General features: G+C 42.5%; 1 protein-coding gene across 1 annotated transcript in view; it reads left to right on the top strand.

The window, feature by feature from the left end:
* adgrl4 (adhesion G protein-coupled receptor L4) overlaps positions 1 to 18,016 on the top strand; it is a 31,112-nt gene extending 13,096 nt beyond the window's left edge. Inside the window, exons 8-16 of the mRNA XM_020493054.2 lie at positions 13,470 to 13,583; positions 13,830 to 14,029; positions 14,384 to 14,563; positions 15,321 to 15,524; positions 15,771 to 15,991; positions 16,077 to 16,143; positions 16,410 to 16,501; positions 16,795 to 16,963; positions 17,232 to 18,016. Of these exons, the coding sequence (XP_020348643.1) occupies positions 13,470 to 13,583; positions 13,830 to 14,029; positions 14,384 to 14,563; positions 15,321 to 15,524; positions 15,771 to 15,991; positions 16,077 to 16,143; positions 16,410 to 16,501; positions 16,795 to 16,963; positions 17,232 to 17,294 (1,310 nt within the window). The 3' untranslated portion in view covers positions 17,295 to 18,016. The remainder of the gene's footprint in view (positions 1 to 13,469; positions 13,584 to 13,829; positions 14,030 to 14,383; positions 14,564 to 15,320; positions 15,525 to 15,770; positions 15,992 to 16,076; positions 16,144 to 16,409; positions 16,502 to 16,794; positions 16,964 to 17,231) is intronic.
* Positions 18,017 to 20,297: the final 2,281 nt, after the last annotated feature.

Below are 20,297 nucleotides of genomic sequence, written 5' to 3'. Positions count from 1 at the left end.
TAACCACTAGGCTACCTTCTGCCCCTTGCCAGGCTGGTGTTGCATCTCTGGCATTTAGCCTCAGAGGACAGCTATAAACCTGTGTCAAGCCATCCAGCCATGAGTTAATTTGAAAGACAATAGCAAGGAATTTCTCTAATCTCAAATTCGGCCTGCCGCCTTCAAGCTAACCCCAGCCAACCAGAGGCTGCAAGCTGTTTTTGTTGTTTCTATAAGTACCTTACATTTGTTGTGATTTTAATTTGATTCGATTTATTTGCCAATTTAAAAACACAACTACACGTGGACATAATTCATTTAAAATCATCTAGGATGACACAAAAAGGATACACCTAAATTTACAGTTTGAGTAGATTATATTGATTATGCCCAAAAATACCCTACATTTAATCCATTGATTTAATATACTATATTTTCGGGGCAATCCAAACTGCTCCTTTTTTAACAAATTCCACTCCCTAAACCACCTCACTCACTTGAAGAAAAGTGTTTATCGCTATGTTACAGTAGGTGGCAGCACTTCTTAAACCCCACAGAAGAAGCCAAAAAGCCTTCAACAGGAAGTTACCATCCATCCTTCGTATGCTAGCTCAAGCTGGTGCCTTCCTGCTTTGGGCTCAAAACAAAAGAGAAAATCATACATGTAGTTGTGTAGTACCTCATCTGTTCTCCTTTGTAATTTGTCAACTTTTCACCACCTTGGCTTTGTGCTAGCCCGCTCGGTGACTGACGTCTGGAATTAATTTATTTGAGATTTTCCTCGCTATATACACTGTATATACAAAAGTATGTGGACACCCTTTCAAATTTGTGGATTTGTATTAAATCGAGCACACAGGCATGCAATATCCATAGACAAACATTGGGAGTAGAATGACCTTACTGAAGAGCTCAGTATCTTTCAACGTGGCACCATCATAGGATGCAGTTTGTCAAATTTCTGCCCTGCTAGAGCTGCTCCGGTCAACATGGCTCAGCTGCGAAGTGGTAGTCTACACCAGTTTACAGAACAGGACTGCCAAGTGCTGAGGCTCGTAGTGCGTAAATATTGTGGGACCACCTCCATATCAATACCCATGATTTTTTAAATTAGATATTTGACGAGCAGGTGTCCACATACTTTGTGTCATGTAGTGTAGCTACTGGATTTCCCTGACTCTCCCTCGCTTTGGTATCTAACACAGCCTGCACTCTTTTAAAAGTTTTACCATCGGATTGGCCCCCGCCATCAATCTGTAACACGGAACCCAAACCGGCTGTGCGCGTGCGCCATCGTGTATTTGTCCCCCACACCAAACGTGATCACGACAAGCAGGTTAAAATATCAAAACAAACATTACATTAATTTGAGGACAGGTCGAAAAGCATTAAACATCAATGGCAGTTTAGCTAGCTAGCTAGCTTGCACTTGCTAGCTAATTTGCCCGATTTAGCTAGCTTGCTGTTGCCAGCTATTATTATTTTTTATTTTTTTACCCCCTTTTTCTCCCCAATTTTGTGGTATCCAATTGTTAGTAGCTACTATCTTGTCTCATCGCCACAACTCCCGTACGGGCTCGGGAGAGACGAAGGTCGAAAGTCATGCGTCCTCCGATACACAACCCTAACAATCCGCACTGCTTCTTAACACAGCGCGCATCCAACCCAGAAGCCAGCCGCACCAATGTGTCGGAGGAAACACCGTGCACCCGTTGCCAGCTAATTTGTCCTGGGATATAAACACTGAGTTGTTATTTTACCTGAAATGCACAAGGTCCTCTACTCCAACAATTGTTGATAGTGACTGGCTGACTCATTCAGTGCTTAACGTCAGCAGGCTGACTAATAGAGCTAACGTTAGCAGGCTAGTTGGCTAGTAACCTTGCAAGTTGATTTCTAACAATAAATTCATAAAGCATTTGCTTGTAAAATTGGCTGAAAATGTAATTGAAACCAGCATGGGTGCAATGAGTGCAAAATATTTGGTTTAATTTGAAGTTATACATTTGAAGTTATTTCTGTTGGAGTTTGTTATAGTGAATAGGCTTGCTTGCCAGGTCCTTCATATTAAATCACACCCCAGAAAAACATTTTCAGACGTGACTTTGGCATTCTTCAGAATTCTAATAGAAAAATAGAAAAGTGAGGTGTAACTTTGCATTGGGTCTTTGCATGTGCATACTAGTGCAAATCCATATGTTAAGTGTGGTGACATTTATGCTACCCAACCTTTAATGACAGAATATGTTTGAAACTTAACGCACATTAACTTTTATATGACAAATAAAATCATAATTATGATATAATTATTTTATCTATAGGTGTGAAAAAGGTGTTCATGCATTGATAAGCACACCAAAGACGGCATTAATGATAAGAAGTCAAATGAAGATGGCACTTCTAAAAGCCTATTTCACACCATCCTTAGTTATCTAGTAAAACAATGGTCAAATCAACACGTTTGAAAATGTTTCTCGCTTTTAGTTTTCTCGGCTGTTCATGCACCAGATTGGAATGAAACCTTTTTTGTTCAAGTAAGTAACGTTTCTACTTTCCTTCATTTCTGTGTAGTTTTACTTGTGTAATGTCAACAAGGACAATAACGCAAGCTCGCTATCTAGCCTAGCCAGCTAATTAACGTTTCTTGGCTATCTAGCTTGTTAACGTTAGCTAGCTAAAAACATTAACATGGCCGTTGCTAGCTAGCTAAATGCTGTTAAGTTGCTATCTTATTGTGTCCTTGCTAGCCAAGTTACTTAGCTAGCTAGCTTACTAACGTTAGATGGTTTGTTAATGTTAGTTAGTCAATGTTGTTAGCTAGCTAGTTAACTAACATGATATGTACATTCAGAGGAGAAAATAGCCCCTTTATTCATGTAGCTAATCTGGTACGGGTGGTAGGGAAGGGAAATATGTTAACATAGTGTGCCATTTCTAATACTTTCTAATCCTACATTGTAGCTTTGGTTTCTGCTGTAATGGGTGCCAAGGACCTGAAGTCGACGGTGTGGCGGATGCTATCTTGCACCATCTTGCCATCGCCACAAGCTGGATAATTCCATGCTGCTACTGGACAGTATGTTGTCCAACTCACTTTGCACATGGGAAAACAATGTCCACTATGGGTATCCATGTGGGCAATTTAATGATTTGTTGTATATTGTTTATGTACAATGTCACTTATTTGATTGCTTTACTGAATCACTTTGATTACTGTCACTTTTTTTGCCATTGCACTGTCAATAAATGTATTTTATTTTAATTTATTTATTTGTCGTCACCTGTTGATCACCTGTTGATCCAGGGAACCAGGACTGGCCTTAGTTATCATAGAACCTATCACTGTCAATAAATGCATTTTATTTTTATTTATTTATTTGACGTCACCTGTTGAACCAGGACTGGCCTTAGTTATCGTATATGTTTTGGACACACATAATCAAACTGAAAAAATTGCTTGCCCCCCCCCCGGCTGTAGTGTCGCCTGTCGGGAGAAGGGTGGCTGGGTCATGTGAGAAAAGTGTCACGTCAGCGGGAGGAACATGGCTGCCGCGTGACTCATGCAACCTATCAGGAGTTCCCCGTCAATGAGGACGATGGGCAAAAAAAGCTGTTACACGGCACCTGACGACGTCCTCCCGAATGCCCATTGCTAACTGGGTTGTTGTTCAACGTGACGTGCCATTCCATAATGGCTGCTGTGGCTACTGCTTGCTAGCTAGCATGTTTAAAAAACAGCAGTTGTTCAGCCTTCTCAGTGTAACAGTTGGGATAATGGGATAATTCAGAGTACAACGCATTTCTCATCCCGATATCTCATGCCAACTCTGCAGTGTCTTAATCTACACAGGAAGCCTGTCCGACCCTAGTGCGTCTGTTAGCCAGCTGGTCGGCTCTGCTTGCTAACCTACAACTTGCAATTTAAAAATTATTCGACCATCAAAAAGTTTGGGGCTGGAGTAAAAACATATGGGGTTGATGTCCCAGAAGCCCACACTGTACAACTTTTCCCTTTAAATTGACAGCATTATGCTGGCTCCGGAGTTTAGTACTGCAATATAACTTTACAGCAGAGATGCTGTAATATATTTAACAATACTATTTTCCTTATTGTAAAACATTACTGCAGTAGAAATATCTGTTATAAAGCAACATTATAGTATTAAGCTGGAAATTCTAGTGCCAGTATAATGCTGTAAATGTACAGTGTAATTCTCCCTGAAATCTAAATGTGTAAAACAAAAACATACAGTTGATGTTGAAAGTTTTATACATACACTTAGGTTGGAGTCATTAAAAGTTGTTTTTCAACCGCTCCACAACCGCTGCCAAAACTATAGTTTAATTCACTGTATCACAATTCCAGTGGGTCAGAAGTTTACATACACTATGTTGACTGCGCCTTTAAATAGCTTGGAAAATACCAGAAAATGATGTCATGGCTTTAGAAGCTTCTGATAGGCTAATTGACATCATTTGAGTCAATTGGAGGTGTACCTGTGGATGTATTTCAAGGCCTCCCTTAAAACTCAGTGTCTCTTCGCTTGACATCATGGGGAAATAAGCCAAGATCTCAGAAAAAAATGGTAGACCATTACAAGTCTGGTTCATCCTTGGGAACAATTTCCAAATGCCTGAAGGTACCACGTTCATCTTTACAAACAATAGTACGAAAGTGTAAACACCATGGGAACACGCAGCCATCATACCGCTCAGGAAGGAGACGCGTTCTGTCTCCTAGAGATGAACGTACTTTGGTGCAAAAAGTGCAAATCAATTCCAGAACAACAGCAAAGGACCTTGTGAAGATGCTGGAGGAAACAGGTACAAAAGTATCTATATCCACAGGAAAACGAGTCCTATATCGACATAACCTGAAATTCTGCTCAGCGAGGAAGAAGCCACTGCTGCAAAACTGCCATAAAAAAGCCAGACTACGAATTGTAACTGCACATGGGGACAAAGATCGTACTTTTTGGAGAAATGTCTGGTTTGATTTAACAAAAATAGAACTGTTTGGCCATAAAGGCCATTGTTATGTTTGGAGGAAAAAGACGGAGGCTTGCAAGCCGAAGAACACCAACCATGAAGCACGGGGGTGGCAGCATCATGTTGTGGGGTTGCTTTGCTGTAGGAGTGACTGTTGCACTTCACAAAATAGATGGCATCATGAGAGAGGAAAATTATGTGGATATATTGAAGCAACATCTCAAGACATTAGTCAGGAAGTTAAAGCTTGATCGCAAATGGGTCTTCCAAATGGACAATGACCAATGTTGTGGCAAAATGGCTTAAGGACTTAAGGACAACAAAGTCAAGGTATTGGAGTGGCCATCACAAAGCCCTGACCTCAATCCTTTAAATTTGTGGGCAGAGCTGAAAAGTGTGTGCGAGCAAGGAGGCCTACAAACCTGACTCAATTACACCAGCTCTGTCAGGAGGAATGGCACAAATTTCACCCAACTTATTGTGGGAAGCTTGTGGAAGGGGCTACCCAAAATGTTTGACCCAAGTGAAACAATTTGAAGGCAATGCTACCAAATACTAATTTAGCATGCATAAACTTCTGCCCCACTGGGAATGTGATAAAAGAAATAAAAGCTGAAATAAATCATTCTCTCTACTATTATTCTGACATTTCACATTCTTAAAAGAAAGTGGTGATCATAACTGACCTAAGACAGGGAATGTTTACTCAGACTAAATGTCAGGAATTGTGAAATACTGCGTTTAAATGTATTGGGCTAAGGTGTATGTAAACTTCTGACTTCAACTGTACATTTTTACATGAAATACATTTATTCAAATTGGTGACAACATATTAACAGAATTGACAATTAAGTAACAACAGTTAACACATAAGAGCACCAAATAAGAGCATCATTAGCACACTCATTTATAAACTATATTGTGTGCCTGTGCATTGGAGATGTGGGGGAGAGAGAGAGAGAGATGGAGTTAAAATTGGGATTGGCTACAATCCTAGATCTATGATCAGGAGCAACTCTATTCTGGGTATGGTGTTTCAAGGGTGGTGAAACACACAACGGGACAGTTTGGGCAGGAGAGCATCCAGGAGAGAGAAGTCAGTGCAGCATCAAGCGTTCCCCTTGAGTCGCCATAACAATCCTCCTAATTTCTGATTTGTTAGCTCTTCTCACCCCTAGGACAACCATAGAAAAATAAAGAATACAGTATAATGAGAGCACCAGGGCTGTTACTCTGTGGGTAAAAAGAAAGGTGACAAGGGACAGATCAAGAATGTGTGTGTGTGTGTGTCTGTACTTACCACACTAGAGGGCTTCATTCAAACTCAGTGAGTAGGGGTTGAGATCGGTGGGCGGGAAGCCTAGTGGTTAGAGCATTGGGCCAGTAACTAAAAAGTTGCTGGATCCAATCCCTGAGCTGACAAGGTAAAAATCTGTCATTCTGAACAATGAAGTTAACCCACTGTTCCCAGGTAGGCTGTCATTGTAAATTAGAAATTGTTCTTAACTGACTTGCCTAGTTAAATAAAAACATGTGTTTGGCCATGCTCATGTTTCATGAGCTGAAATAAAAGATCCCAGAGTTTTCCATATGCACAAAAAGCTCTCAAATTTTGTCCACATACTTGTTTAAATCCCTGTTAGTGAGCATTTCTTCCTTGCCAAGCTAATCCATCCACCTGACAGTTGTGGAATATGGAGAAGCTGATTAAACAGCACGATCATTACACAGGTGCACCTTGTGCCGGGGGACAATAAAAGGCCGCTTCACAATGCCACAGATGCCTTAAGTTTGAGGGTGCATGCAATTGGCATGCTGACAGCAGGAATGTCCACCAGAGTTGTTGTCAGAGAATTTAATGCTAATTTCTGTACCAAAAGCCGCGTCCAACGTTGTTTTAGAGAATTTGTCAGTACGTCCAACCGGCCTCACAACTGCAGACCACGTGTAACCACACCAGCCCAGGACCTCCACATCCGGCTTCTTCACCTGCAGAATCGTCTGAGACCAGCCCCCCCGACAGCTGATGAAACTGTGGGTTTGCACAACTGAAGAATTTCTGCACAAACTGTCAGAAACCATCTCAGGGAAGTTCATCTGTGTGCTCATCATCCTCACCAGGGTCTTTACCTAACTGCAGTTTGGCGTTGTAACCAACTTCAGTGGGTAAATGCTCACCTTCGATGGCTACTGGCACACTGGAGAAGTGTGCTCTTCACAGATGAATCCTGGATTCAACTGATGGTGTCATGTGGTCGAGCGGTTTGCTGATGTCAATATTGTGAACAGAGTGCCCCATTGTGGCGGTTAGGTTATGGTATGGGCAAGCATAAGCGATGGACAACAAACATAATTACATTTTATCGATGGCAATTTGAATGCACAGAGATACTTTGACAAGATCCTGAGGCCATTGTCGTGCCATTCATCCGCCGCCTTCACCTCATGTTTCAGCATGATAATTTTCAGCATTTTCAGCTAGGAATTGTGTACGTTGCAAGGATCTGTACACAATTCCTAGTTGAAAATGCTGAAAATGTCCCAGTTCTTCCATGACCAGCATACTCACACGACATGTCACCCATTGAACATGTTTGGGATGTTCTAGACCGACGTGTACAACAGCGTGTTCCAGTTCCCGCCAATATCCAGCAACTTTGCACAGCCATTGAAGAGGAGTGGGACAACATTCCACAGACCACAATCAATAGCCTGAACAACTCTATGCGAAAGAGATGTGTCATGCTGCATGAGGGAAATGGTAGTAATACCAGATACTGACTGGTTTTCTGATCCACGCCCCTAACTATTCTTTGAAGTTATCTGTGACCAACAGATGAATATCTGTATTCCCAGTGAAAATGTGTGAAATCCAAAGATTAGGGCCTAGTTTATTTATTTCAATTGACAGATTTCCTAATGAACTGTAACTCAGTAAAATATTTGAAATTGTTGCATGTGCATTTATATTTTCTGTGTAGTTTATGAAATCAATTGAGGCAATGAACAAATACAAATAAGACGACTAGATTCACCTATTTCAATCCAATAAAACATTGATATACTGTACCAGACTCACAACATTTCTTTCTTTCTCTGCCACCAAATGTTTATATACTACTGGTAAAGTGAACAGGTTTGGCTAATACTGTAACATTATGCAACAAAGTTTAGGAGTATATATGGATACGGCTGAGAGCCGAGTGAACAGTGACAGGTTGTTGCCGTTCATGCTCTCCCCATTTAGCATACTGTATCACTGGACATTAGATGGCTACCAATATTAGTAATTTCTTTTATAGGCTGTTATCTTACTTGACATATAATCCTGGGAGGAAAAATTATTGGCCACGTTACTACCTACCAATGGTGACACTGTGATACAGCTCCCCAGTGGAATCACTTTAGATCGGAAAGCACCTCGATACAACACTGGTCATTCGCTGCAGCTGTGATTTATGTGTTAAATGCGACCTTTCAATCATAATGTTGTGCCGGTAATATATTTTGAACTGCTAGATACGAGCCATTTTCTCTGTAGTAATGGTGAAAACATAATGGTCACGAATCTGCACTCAGTTTATGATCTATGGCACTCAGAGGCTGAGGGAGAGCGACGCCTATCATCACAACAATCATTATCAGGGTGATTTGTTTTTTTCCCCTAGGTATCACAGAAATATATTTATGAGCAATTTAGGGCAGACCGGAATGGCTTGTGTCCGCTTGAGCTAGTTTATTATAGCTAGCTAGCAAATGTAAGGCAGCTAGCTAGCTAGCTAGCTAGCTAGCTAGGAAAACATGTAGTAATTCAACATTGGTCAGCAATAAAGATAAACTGTAACGATTCTCTTCTATCTCCTCCTCTGATGAAGAGGTGGAACAAGGATCGGACCAAAATGCAGCGTGATGATGATTCATGATATTTTAATGAAGGAAAAAACTATACATGAAGAAACTACAAAATAATGAAATGTGAAAACCGAAACAGCCCTATCTGGTGCAAACACAAAGACAGGAACAAGGACACTAAAGACAATCACCCACAAAACCCAACACAAAACAGGCTACCTAAATATGGTTCCCAATCGGAGACAATGACTAACACCTGCCTCTGATTGAGAACCATATCAAGCCAAACATAGAAATAGACAAACCAGACACACAACATAGAATGCCCACCCAGCTCACGTCCTGACCAACACTAAAACAAGGAAAACACATACGAACGATGGTCAGAACGTGACAGTACCCCCCCCCCAAGGTGCGGACTCCGAACGCACAACCTAAACCTATAGGGGAGGGTCTGGGTGGGCATCTGTCCGCGGTGGCGGCTCTGGCGCTGGACGTGGACCCCACTCCATAATTGTCTTAGTCCACCTCCTTAGCGTCCCTTGAGTGGCGACCCTCGCCGCTAACCTTGGCCTAGGAAACCTAACAACGGACCCCACTGGACTGAGTGGCAGCTCCGGACTGAGGTAGCTCAGGACTGAGGGGTAGCTCGGGACTGAGGGGAAGCTCAAGAGGAAGCTCAGGACTGAGAGGAAGCTCAGGACTGAGAGGAAGCTCAGGACTGAAAGGAAGCTCAGGACTGAGAGGAAGCTCAGGACTGAGAGGAAGCTCAGGACTGAGAGGAAGCTCAGGACTGAGAGGAAGCTCAGGACTGAGAGGAAGCTCAGGACTGAGAGGAAGCTCAGGGCTGAAAGGAAGCTCAGGACTGAAAGGAAGCTCAGGACTGAAAGGAAGCTCAGGACTGAAAGGAAGCTCCGGCAGGTTGATGGATCTAGCAGATCCTGGCTGGCTGGTGGTTCCAGCAGATCCTGGCTGACTGGCAGATCCTGGCTGAATGGCGGATCCTGGCTGACTGGCAGTTCTGGCAGATCCTGGCTGACTGGCGGATCCTGGCAGACTGGCGGATCCTGGCAGACTGGCGGATCCTGGCTGGCTGGCGGATCTAACTGATCCTGGCCGACTGGCGGCACTTGCGGCGCTGGACAGACTGGCGGCACTGGGCAGACTGGCGGCGCTGGGCAGACTGACGGCACTGGCGGCGCTGGGCAGACTGACGGCACTGGCGGCGCTGGGCAGACTGGCGGCACTGGAAGAGTCCGGTTGACTGGCAGATCTGGAAGAGTCCGGTTGACTGGCAGATCTGGAAGAGTCCGGCTGACTGGCAGATCTGGAAGAGTCCGGCTGACTGGCAGATCTGGAAGAGTCCGGCTGACTGGCAGATCTGGAAGAGTCCGGCTGACTGGCAGATCTGGAAGAGTCCGGCTGACTGGCAGATCTGGAAGAGTCTGGTTGACTGGCAGATCTGGAAGAGTCTGGCTGACTGGCGGATCATGGCAGCCTGACTGATCTGGCTGCTCCATGCTGACTGGCGGTTCTGGCTGCTCCATATAGGCTGACAGCTCTGGCGGCTTCTTACAGACTGGCAGCTCTGGCGGCTCCGTGCAGACTGGCAGCTCCTTGCAGACTGGCAGCTCCTTGCAGACTGGCAGCTCCTTGCAGACTGGCAGCTCCTTGCAGACTGGCAGCTCCGTGCAGACTGGCAGCTCCTTGCAGACTGGCAGCTCCTTGCAGACTGACATCTCTGGCTGCTCCTTGCAGACTGACATCTCTGGCTGCTCCTTGCAGACTGGCACCTCCGGCTGCTCCATGCAGACTGACAGCTCTGGCTGTTTCATGCAGACTGACAGCTCTGGCTGTTTCATGCAGACTGACAGCTCTGGCTGTTTCATGCAGACTGACAGCTCTGGCTGCTTCATGCAGACTGACAGCTCTGGCTGCTCCATGCAGGCTGGCATCTCTGGCTGCGCTGAACAGGCAGGAGACTCCAGCAGCGCTGTAGAGGAGGAAGGCTCTGGCTGCGCTGAACAGGCGGGAGACTCCGACAGCGCTGGAGAGGCGAGGCGCACTGTAGGCCTGATGCGTGGTGCTGGTACTGGTGGTACTGGACCGAGAACACGCACAGGAAGCATGGTGCGGGGAGCTGCCACCGGATGGCTGGTGTGTGAAGGTGGTACTGGATAGACCGGACCGTGCAGGCGCACTGGAGCTCTTGAGCACAGAGCCTGCCCAACCTTACCTGGCTCGATGCCCACTCTAGCCCGGCCAATACGAGGAGCTGGAATATACCGCACCGGGCTATGCACCTGCACTGGGGACACCGTGCGCACCACTGCATAACACAGTGCCTGCCCGGTCTCTCTAGCCCCCCGGTAAGCACAGGGAGTTTGCGCCGATCTCCTACCTGGCATAGCCATACTCCCTGTGAGCCCCCCCCCAATACATTTTTGGGGCTGACTCTCGGGCTTCCATCCGCTCTGCCGTGCTAGCTCCTCATAATGCCGCCTCTCTGCTTTTGCTGCCTCCAGCTCGGCATTGGGGTGACAATAATCTCCAGGCTGTTCCCAGGGTCCTTTCCCATCTAGAATCTCCTCCCAAGTCCATTTCTCCAAGTAGTGCAGCCTCTCCCACTGTAGTTGCTGCTGCTCCTGCTGCCTCTGTTGCCTCTCCTGCGGCTCCTGCCTGTTGACACGCTGCTTGGTCCGGTTGTGGTGGGTGATTCTGTAACGATTCTCTTCTATCTCCTCCTCTGATGAAGAGGTGGAACAAGGATCGGACCAAAATGCAGCGTGATGATGATTCATGATATTTTAATGAAGGAAAAAACTATACATGAAGAAACTACAAAATAATGAAATGTGAAAACCGAAACAGCCCTATCTGGTGCAAACACAAAGACAGGAACAAGGACACTAAGGACAATCACCCACAAAACCCAACACAAAACAGGCTACCTAAATATGGTTCCCAATCAGAGACAATGACTAACACCTGCCTCTGATTGAGAACCATATCAGGCCAAACATAGAAATAAACAAACCAGACACACAACATAGAATGCCCACCCAGCTCACGTCCTGACCAACACTAAAACAAGGAAAACACATACGAACGATGGTCAGAACGTGACATAAACAAGTCAAGGTACCTACCCAGCAGCTGCTGAAAATATTATTCCACTTCACAGCAGCTTCAAGAAGATATTTTACTAAAATAGTCTAGCTTTATATCTCACCTGACAGTATGAGGTTGGCACCTGAAACCGATCATTTGAATCTACAGTAGGAAAAAGATATTACTGTAAAGATGTACAGTATGTTGGATAATTTTTTACTCAAGGCTTCCAATTACAGGTAATAACACTATTTTCATAATTTTACCCATAATTCAGTGAAATCCACAGCAATAATGGTGTAAAACAGATTGACTTATTTTTTTCTGAGCATTCAGTGATTTACTGTTGACATGACTGAAAAGTCTTATGCAGGCCTAATGGCCGATTGTACTTGGCACCTCTGAACAGAGTGCCAACCGTAATTTGCAAACCGATTCTACATGTAGAAACCTGAGAAAATGTCGACAGTTAGATGCCTACCGGCGGTTGGTCCATAAAGCACACAGCGCTGAACGAATGGTGAACAAACGGCATATGAACAACAGACCGTCATTTGGTGCAATGTGTTTCCTCCTTTACATCCAACTCTAACACCAAAAGCTATTCAATGCCTACTTATTTTTTAAACTTTTTTTCTCTCCAATTGGTAGTTAGTCTTGGCCCATCGCTGCAACTCCCCTACGGACTTGGAAGAGGCAAAAACCGCACAGTTTCTTGACACACTGCTCGTTTAACCTGGAAGCCAGCCGCACCAATGTGTCAGAGGAAACACTGTCCAGTTGGTGTCCGAGGTCAGCTTACAGGTGCCCGGCCCGCCACAAGGAGTCGCTAGAGCGCGATGAGACATGGAAATCTCGGCCAGCCAAACCCTCCCCTAACCCGGATGACGCTGGTCCAATTGTGTGCCGCCTCACAGGTCTCTTAGTCACGGCCGGCTGTGACACAGCCTTGGATCGAACCTGGGTCTGTAGTGACGCCTGAAGCACGGCGATGCAGTGCCTTAGACCGCTGCGCCACTCTGGAGGCCACAATGCTTACTTTTGACCATATGGGGATGATGCCGGGGATGATGCTCCAGTGGGGAGAACAAGTATTTGATACATTTTGCAGGTTTTCCTACTTACAAAAGCATGTAGAGGTCTGTCATTTTTATCATAGGTACACTTCAACTGTGAGAGACGGAATCTAAAACAAAAATCCAGAAAATCACATTGTATGATTTTTAAGTAATCAAATTTGCATTTTATTGCAAATTTGATTTTTTTTTTGATTCCGTCTCTCACAGTTGAAGTGTACCTATGATAAAAATTACAGACCTCTACATGTTTTGTAAGTAGGAAAAACTGCAAAATCGGCAGTGTATCAAATACTTGTTCTCCATACTGTATATAGTTAAAGTCAGTTTTATGCTGCAAAGTGTTTATATGTGTTAAGATCTTGGTTTATTGGAAATCTGTTCTCTATTGACGCAGATGCTGTATTAATCAGATAATTATTATTCCACTCAACTGAATCATTTCTGTTCTTTCATTTACAGAAATGAAACTCTACACTTTTGATGTCCAGCAAACAAAGAAAACCGAGCTCTCTGTCTCCATGGGAGGAGATCGTATCAACTTAAATCCTAAAAGGCAGAAGGGAAACAAAAATGGTAAGAGATCAGATTAAAGGGAAAAAACATTCACTATGACAACATTAAGACATTATTGTCAGCTAAAGATGCCTTTAAATGAGATGAGAATCTTATCAAAGTAACAAGTCAAATGTTATTGTTTTTGGGGGAACCTCTACATTTGTCAAATGTAGAACCAGACACTAGCACTTACTGTATCAACACCTGACATAAACTTCAATATTACTACATTCAAATTCAATCATTTTTTTTTCTGTACATCAGGAAGTGTGTCCATAGTTTTCCTGCGGTATGACAGTGTCGGTGGCATCCTGAAACCAAACACTGACCCTGGTGTTACAGACTACACGAGCTACGCAGAAACAGGGGAAATCACTGTGAACTCTCGGGTGATAGCGGCTGCCATCAAACCTGCTGACATGTACCAGCTGGACCATGTGACCTTCACTCTCAGACACACAGAGGTACGTTTGCAGTCACGCAGACAGCCTAGACTCATCCATTAGCTCTCCAGTGGCAGACCTCTAACTTGTGACACACACACAAAATTACAACACTCCTGTAAATCCTGTTTTGATGTCAATGGGAGATTTGTGTTACAATTTAAGTTAAGTTATGGAGAGTTGTGATTAATGTGTATGGCCATATGTTAGTTTAAAAGTGCATGCAGGCACGATATGGTCGTTCAGTATTTCCACAATCAAAAGGTAGCCATTTTTTTTACACAAACCACCTTGTTTATTTTGTACCTTTTTCGAAAACATATTTTGCCATAACATATCCAATTCCTATCCTATTTCCTTCCCTTTCTTTTGAAGCCTATTGACACTAAAGATGATGTAACCAAATGTGCCTTTTGGGAGTACGATCCGGCCAGCATGCAGGGCCATTGGGCCACACAGGGCTGTGAGCAAACCCACGTCAACAGCACCACCACCACATGCTCCTGCAATCACCTCACACACTTCGCCATTCTTATGTCTTCTGGACGGGCCAACGTAAGTGTCCATACCATCCATATGAATGTATTCCAATCCCCTGTGGCTGTCTCGTTGGTGATCTGAACATCTTGCATGAAAGGCCAAATGGAAGGGATTTTTAATAGAAAAGACAAGCTAACTTGTATTTAGATTTTTTTTAAAGGAGAGTGGAATTGCACCCTCTTTCACATTTTTTTTGTTGTTTATTCAGACAGCACATAAATATAGAGGGATATAGGGCAGGATAATAGAAAATGGTGATTGAACCCACAACCTTTTGGGCTCTATCCATAGTATTGGCGGCTATACCAATCAACCACACCTACTAGATTGTAGGTTTAACCTCTCAAACTCTGACGCCTTCCGGTGGCCTTTTCTAAACAACACATAATATTGTAAACTACCCTCATAAAGTACCGATATACAGCAGGCCAAAAAAAACTGAATATGTTTACAATAAAATATGTTATTACTGTTCCAATTACTGTTCCAAAAGGATTAAAAAAATATATTTTAAAAAATTCAGTTAATTGTTTACCTAATGGTGTCGCTCTAAACATGTGCAAATTCCCATAGGAACACACCCATTTGAAAAGCACAGGGCATTCTTATGACATTGCCAGCAGTAAGATGCGAGTTTGATTTCCAAAACCACAAGGGCTGAAGCTTTCGAATGATATGTCACTTTCTATTTTCTGACAACAACAAAACTAGAGGAGAAGCAGGGAGCTGTAAAAATGATTCACCTTTCCATTGTGTTGGTTCTTCTTTTCAGATGGCGGCCCACTACAACATTCTGACCAGGATCACTCAGCTGGGAATGATCATCTCAATCATCTGCCTGTCCATGTGCATCTTCACCTTCTGGTTCTTCAGTGAGATACAGAGTACCAGAACCACCATTCACAAGAACCTGTGCTGCAGCCTCTTCATGGCTGAGTTCATCTTTCTGGTCGGGATCAATATGAACACCCATAAAGTGAGCACTGACTGCACTTCGGCTCCAGTAAATATTGAACAGTATATCCTTGAACATATAAAGACAGTATGTTGAATAAAGTGAACCTGTGTGTGTATTTGTGCCTCCGTCTGTATCTCATTTGCATTTGTTTACATGTGCAGTCACCGTTGCCTTATATGATTTCATAGATGTCATAGATTTCATAGATTTCATAGATGTCTAATTTGATAAAGGTCCATTTTGTTTCTCTTTCTCTGCCCTCAGCTATTCTGCTCTATCATTGCTGGGCTTCTCCATTATTTCTTCTTAGCGGCTTTTGCCTGGATGTGCATTGAGGGGATCCATCTGTACCTGATAGTGGTTGGTGTCATCTACAACAAAGGATTCCTGCATCGCAACTTTTACATCTTTGGATATGGAAGCCCTGCAGTGGTGGTGGCCATTTCGGCAACACTTGGCTCCAAGTATTATGGTACCAATAAAGTGTAAGTAGAAAAAGTGTGTGCTTGTTAAGTGTTGTTGTAGCACTACACACCAGCATGTGGTTAAATAATGTTTTATGTTTCAAAGGTGTTGGCTGAGCACAGAAAATAACTTTATTTGGAGTTTCATTGGGCCTGCGTGTTTGATTATCCTGGTAAGGTTCAACATTTTAATTTCATCATATTATTTTCAATACATTTTCACAAATTTTATTGGACATTCAAGAATTTCCTTTCTTTCAGAAATGTCTGGAAACACTGATTAAATCATTTACAACATGTTATCATTTTGCATGTCAGTAATGGGTAATAAAGTTTATGACATTCCACAATTACATCAAAAAGTTGTTTACTCCAAAGAACATATTGCAGTAGTCCTAGGTTGTTTCTCATGGTTTTGTATGCGTCTATCCGGTCTAAGGTCAATCTCCTGGCTTTTGGAGTGATCATTTACAAAGTGTACCGACACACTGCTGTGAAGAAGCCAGAGATTAGCCATTACCAAAACATAAGGTAAGCTTGATAAAAACATCCCAAGAATGTATTGACTTTATGCCAAAGACCCAGTGTTTGTTGAGGAAAATTCAACATGTGTAAAAAAAAAATATATATCAATAAAGATTACTACAGTTAGTAAAATTGTCACACAGGAGTATTGAATATTGAGCAGATACTTTACGTTAGGGCAGAACTTGAGCTACAAACGTTAGCATTAAGCTGATTGTATGAGCCTTAGTTAAGCACACATACTGTACATCACGTCAGAATATGGCTCACAATGACAAAACCATATATGATCCTTCCAGGTCCTGTGCTCGTGGTGCCCTTGCCCTTTTGTTCGTCCTGGGCGCAACCTGGACATTTGGTGTGTTGCACATTCTCAATGAGACTACCCTCACAGCCTATCTCTTCACCATTGCCAACGCTTTCCAAGGGATGTTCATCTTCATCTTCCTCTGTGTGTTGTCCAGAAAGGTAAAACCTTTCTCTAAAATAGATTCATAATTATGGCCAGGGGTTTTTCCTGACCACATGACCTGACCAGGAGAAACGCAGGGCCCAGAGTTTTGCCTGGACATATCACATGGTCAGGAGATAAACACCTTCTGGCCCTCTTTGTAATTACTTTAGCATTCCTTCATTTAGTTTCTTTATTATAAAATGTTGTAATATTTTACCTCATCCACACACTGAGGCTAACTAATGCGTGTAACACATTCCCCCTTCCATTTGACTTTACCAGATCCAAGAGGAGTATTACCGGCTGTTCAAAAATGTGCCATGTTGTTTTGAGTGCCTGAGATGAACAAGGCTGCGAAATCCAGAGGGCCCATCATCGGCAAAAGTTACTGGGGAACTCTGGAGTCTTTTTAAAAAAGTAGAGTACAGCACTGCAATATCTTTACCCCAATGTATGCTTTGTTTACCAGGCAAAGAGAATAATAATGAGAACAGACTTGTTCAACTGATGTAAATTGTTCATGTAGCAAATAATGTTTTGTGTTTAAATCTATTTTGTCTTCTCGTAAGATTGACTTAAAGGTAGACTCTGGGAAATGACATTGCCACAAGCAGCACCACAGCTTTGTGATAAGTGAGATGTAAGACTTCTCTCTCACACACAGCAGTATCTGTGCATGTGCACGGGTTCGCTTCACCACGGGCCCAAAACAGCTGAGTTGTTGCTGAAATTGACCCACTATGCTTTTTACATCTACGGCACATCGCTGAGTCGACCTTAAATATTCTACATTTTGACTTGTAAGGATTTTTGGAGGGTTAGTTTTTATCTTATCTTAAACCTAGAATCTTACTTCTGTTCTATTTTTATCTAATGACTGAGCATTCTCACATTACTTAACAGTTTCTCAGATACCTTATTAACTTGGTGCTCACCAGTTTGCACTTCTGTTTTCTATCAAAATCTCTCTTCATTGTTAGCAGATGGAGGATAAGGGTAGTACACCAACACGGCATGGTATGTCCTATTAAGTATTTCCTTTTAATAAAGATTCAGCTTTTTCAGTATGTGTGTCATACGTTTGTAAATTATTCAAGTTAGTCAAAAACAAATAAAAATGCACTAAAATATAGACAGAATGACCTCTTCTGAACGTTTTCCACTTTGTAAAACCTAAAGGTGTTTTCTTTATCTTCTCATCCCTTTAACAGTAGTTATTTGTGACCTGTTTCTGGAAACTAGGCGTATGTCGTGGGTCACTACTTCACAGGAGAGCCGTTTGCACCGAAAAAAAACGTTTTTTGGCTGGCTCGCTAGCTAACATTACGTATATGCTCTCCACTTTCTGGAGGACCGAGTTTTAAAATGAGTGGGATTCGAGTATGATAATTAAGGAGATGGACAAAATGCCTGTCTCTGGATTACATCTTCAAACTAAGGGCAACCATGACATCCGACAGGGGATGCGTCCATCCATGATGTATAAGATAGTCTAGCTAGTGACATTTACAGATATTACACATTTCTAATTGTAACAGTCTTTTCATTTCAAGTTAGTGTACTGTTAGCTAGCTAGCTAACGTTAGCTGGCTAGCTTGCTAGCTAACATTACATGTATGATCTTATTATTCGTATCTCAGAGCCATTTGCTTGACTAGTTATAGCCTAATGTTAGCTACCTAACATTGAACCTGGTTGGCTAGCTACCTGCAGATACATGCAGGGTAGAAGCGTCATGAGTTGGATTATGTTTTATTGTTTACCTAGTTAAATGTCTTAACAAAAGACTCTCGTCTGAGTGTGCCAGAGTGCAGAATAACTGAATTTATGAACACTCAATACCCATTGAATAGGGCCGGTGTCAGTAAACATCGGCAAAAAAGCATAATTCAATTGTTGCCAGCAGCACAGTTGCAGTCACCAACACTCTAGATAACATGAAAACAGCCTAACCAGCTCTGCTAGGTCGAGTAAAATGGTCAGAGTGGGGTGTTCTCTCATCATGTGTCTGGAAGTAACTAGCAAGCTAGCCAATTAGCCCGTTAGCTTGGGTGCTTGACTGCTGTTATGAGGTTAAAACGTTAAGACGCCAAAGCGTCCAGTGTGATCTCTGAACACTCCGAGAGCAAAACACTCTGAATTTACAAACGGACAATCTGACAGCAAAGTTGCAGTCACCAACACTCTGGATAAAGTAACAGCCTAACCAGCTCTGCTGGGACGAGTAATATTCAGTGAGCTGTTCTCTCATTTGTGTCTAGAGTAGCTTGAGTGCTTTAAAAAATATGAGCAAAATAAATACAAAACCAGAAATCTACAAACAAAAGTACATAAACCTAACAGGGGTATTACATATCAAGATACGTTTTTAATTTGTCAAAGTTTTATGGTATGTATTGTTTTACACTTACTGATAATTTCAAAATAGTATTTAAATTCTCTCTTAAACAATGTGAAGAGGGATTTGTTCTTCCCCCACTTCATTTCATGGATAAAGAATCTGCCATGAAAAACTAACAAATTAACCATGAAAGTTAAATCAGGGTCCATATAATTTGGATCAAAATAAATCTGTCTTTCTAATTAACATTAATAGTAGTTTCTTTTAAAATAAGATCTTCTAACTCACTCCAACATTTTCTGACATAAGAACAGTCCCAAAATAAATGGTCACGAGTCTCTGGGTCACAACCACAACATCGGAGTATAATAAGTATTTTACAGGGGTGCTTCACTGCTGTTAATACAGAACGCTCGGCTCAACACTTAAAGAGATAGGTGGGGCTAAAGCTTAAGAAGGTGTTGTCTAGTTTTGCACGCTTTGTACAAAATAATAAAATACTACAGGATATTTCTTAACGTAGATCTTTATTAGCTAGCTTGTTCACGTATCTCCAACCATGATCAACTGCCCATGACCTACAGTGCCTTGCGAAAGTATTCGACCTTTTGCCACATTTCAGGCTTCAAACATAAAGATATAAAACTGTATTCTTTTGTGAAGAATCAACAACAAGTGGGACACAATCATGAAGTGGAGCGACATTTATTGGATATTTCAAACTTTTTTAACAAATCAAAAACTGAAAAATTGGGCGTGCAAAATAATGTATATCTTTCCTCTATCCGATAATGCTCTCACCATTTCATATTCCGGTTTTCCTTCCTGATCCTAGATCAGCACTCCTACCCTGAGATGCTTTATGAATACAGGTCCTGGTTTTTACAACAGAGATTTACATAACTAAGGCCAGACAGGAGCTACAAGCAAAACCACAACAAAGACTGTCAGGAACATTGCCAGAAGAAAATATATATATATTTTTTTAAATGGCCACTCAAATGGTT

This window comes from Oncorhynchus kisutch, linkage group LG10, assembly GCF_002021735.2.
Source record: "Oncorhynchus kisutch isolate 150728-3 linkage group LG10, Okis_V2, whole genome shotgun sequence".
NCBI classification, from domain to species: Eukaryota; Metazoa; Chordata; class Actinopteri; order Salmoniformes; family Salmonidae; genus Oncorhynchus; species Oncorhynchus kisutch.
Note: the sequence above shows the minus strand (reverse complement) of the source record. Positions and strands in the feature narration are given on the sequence as shown.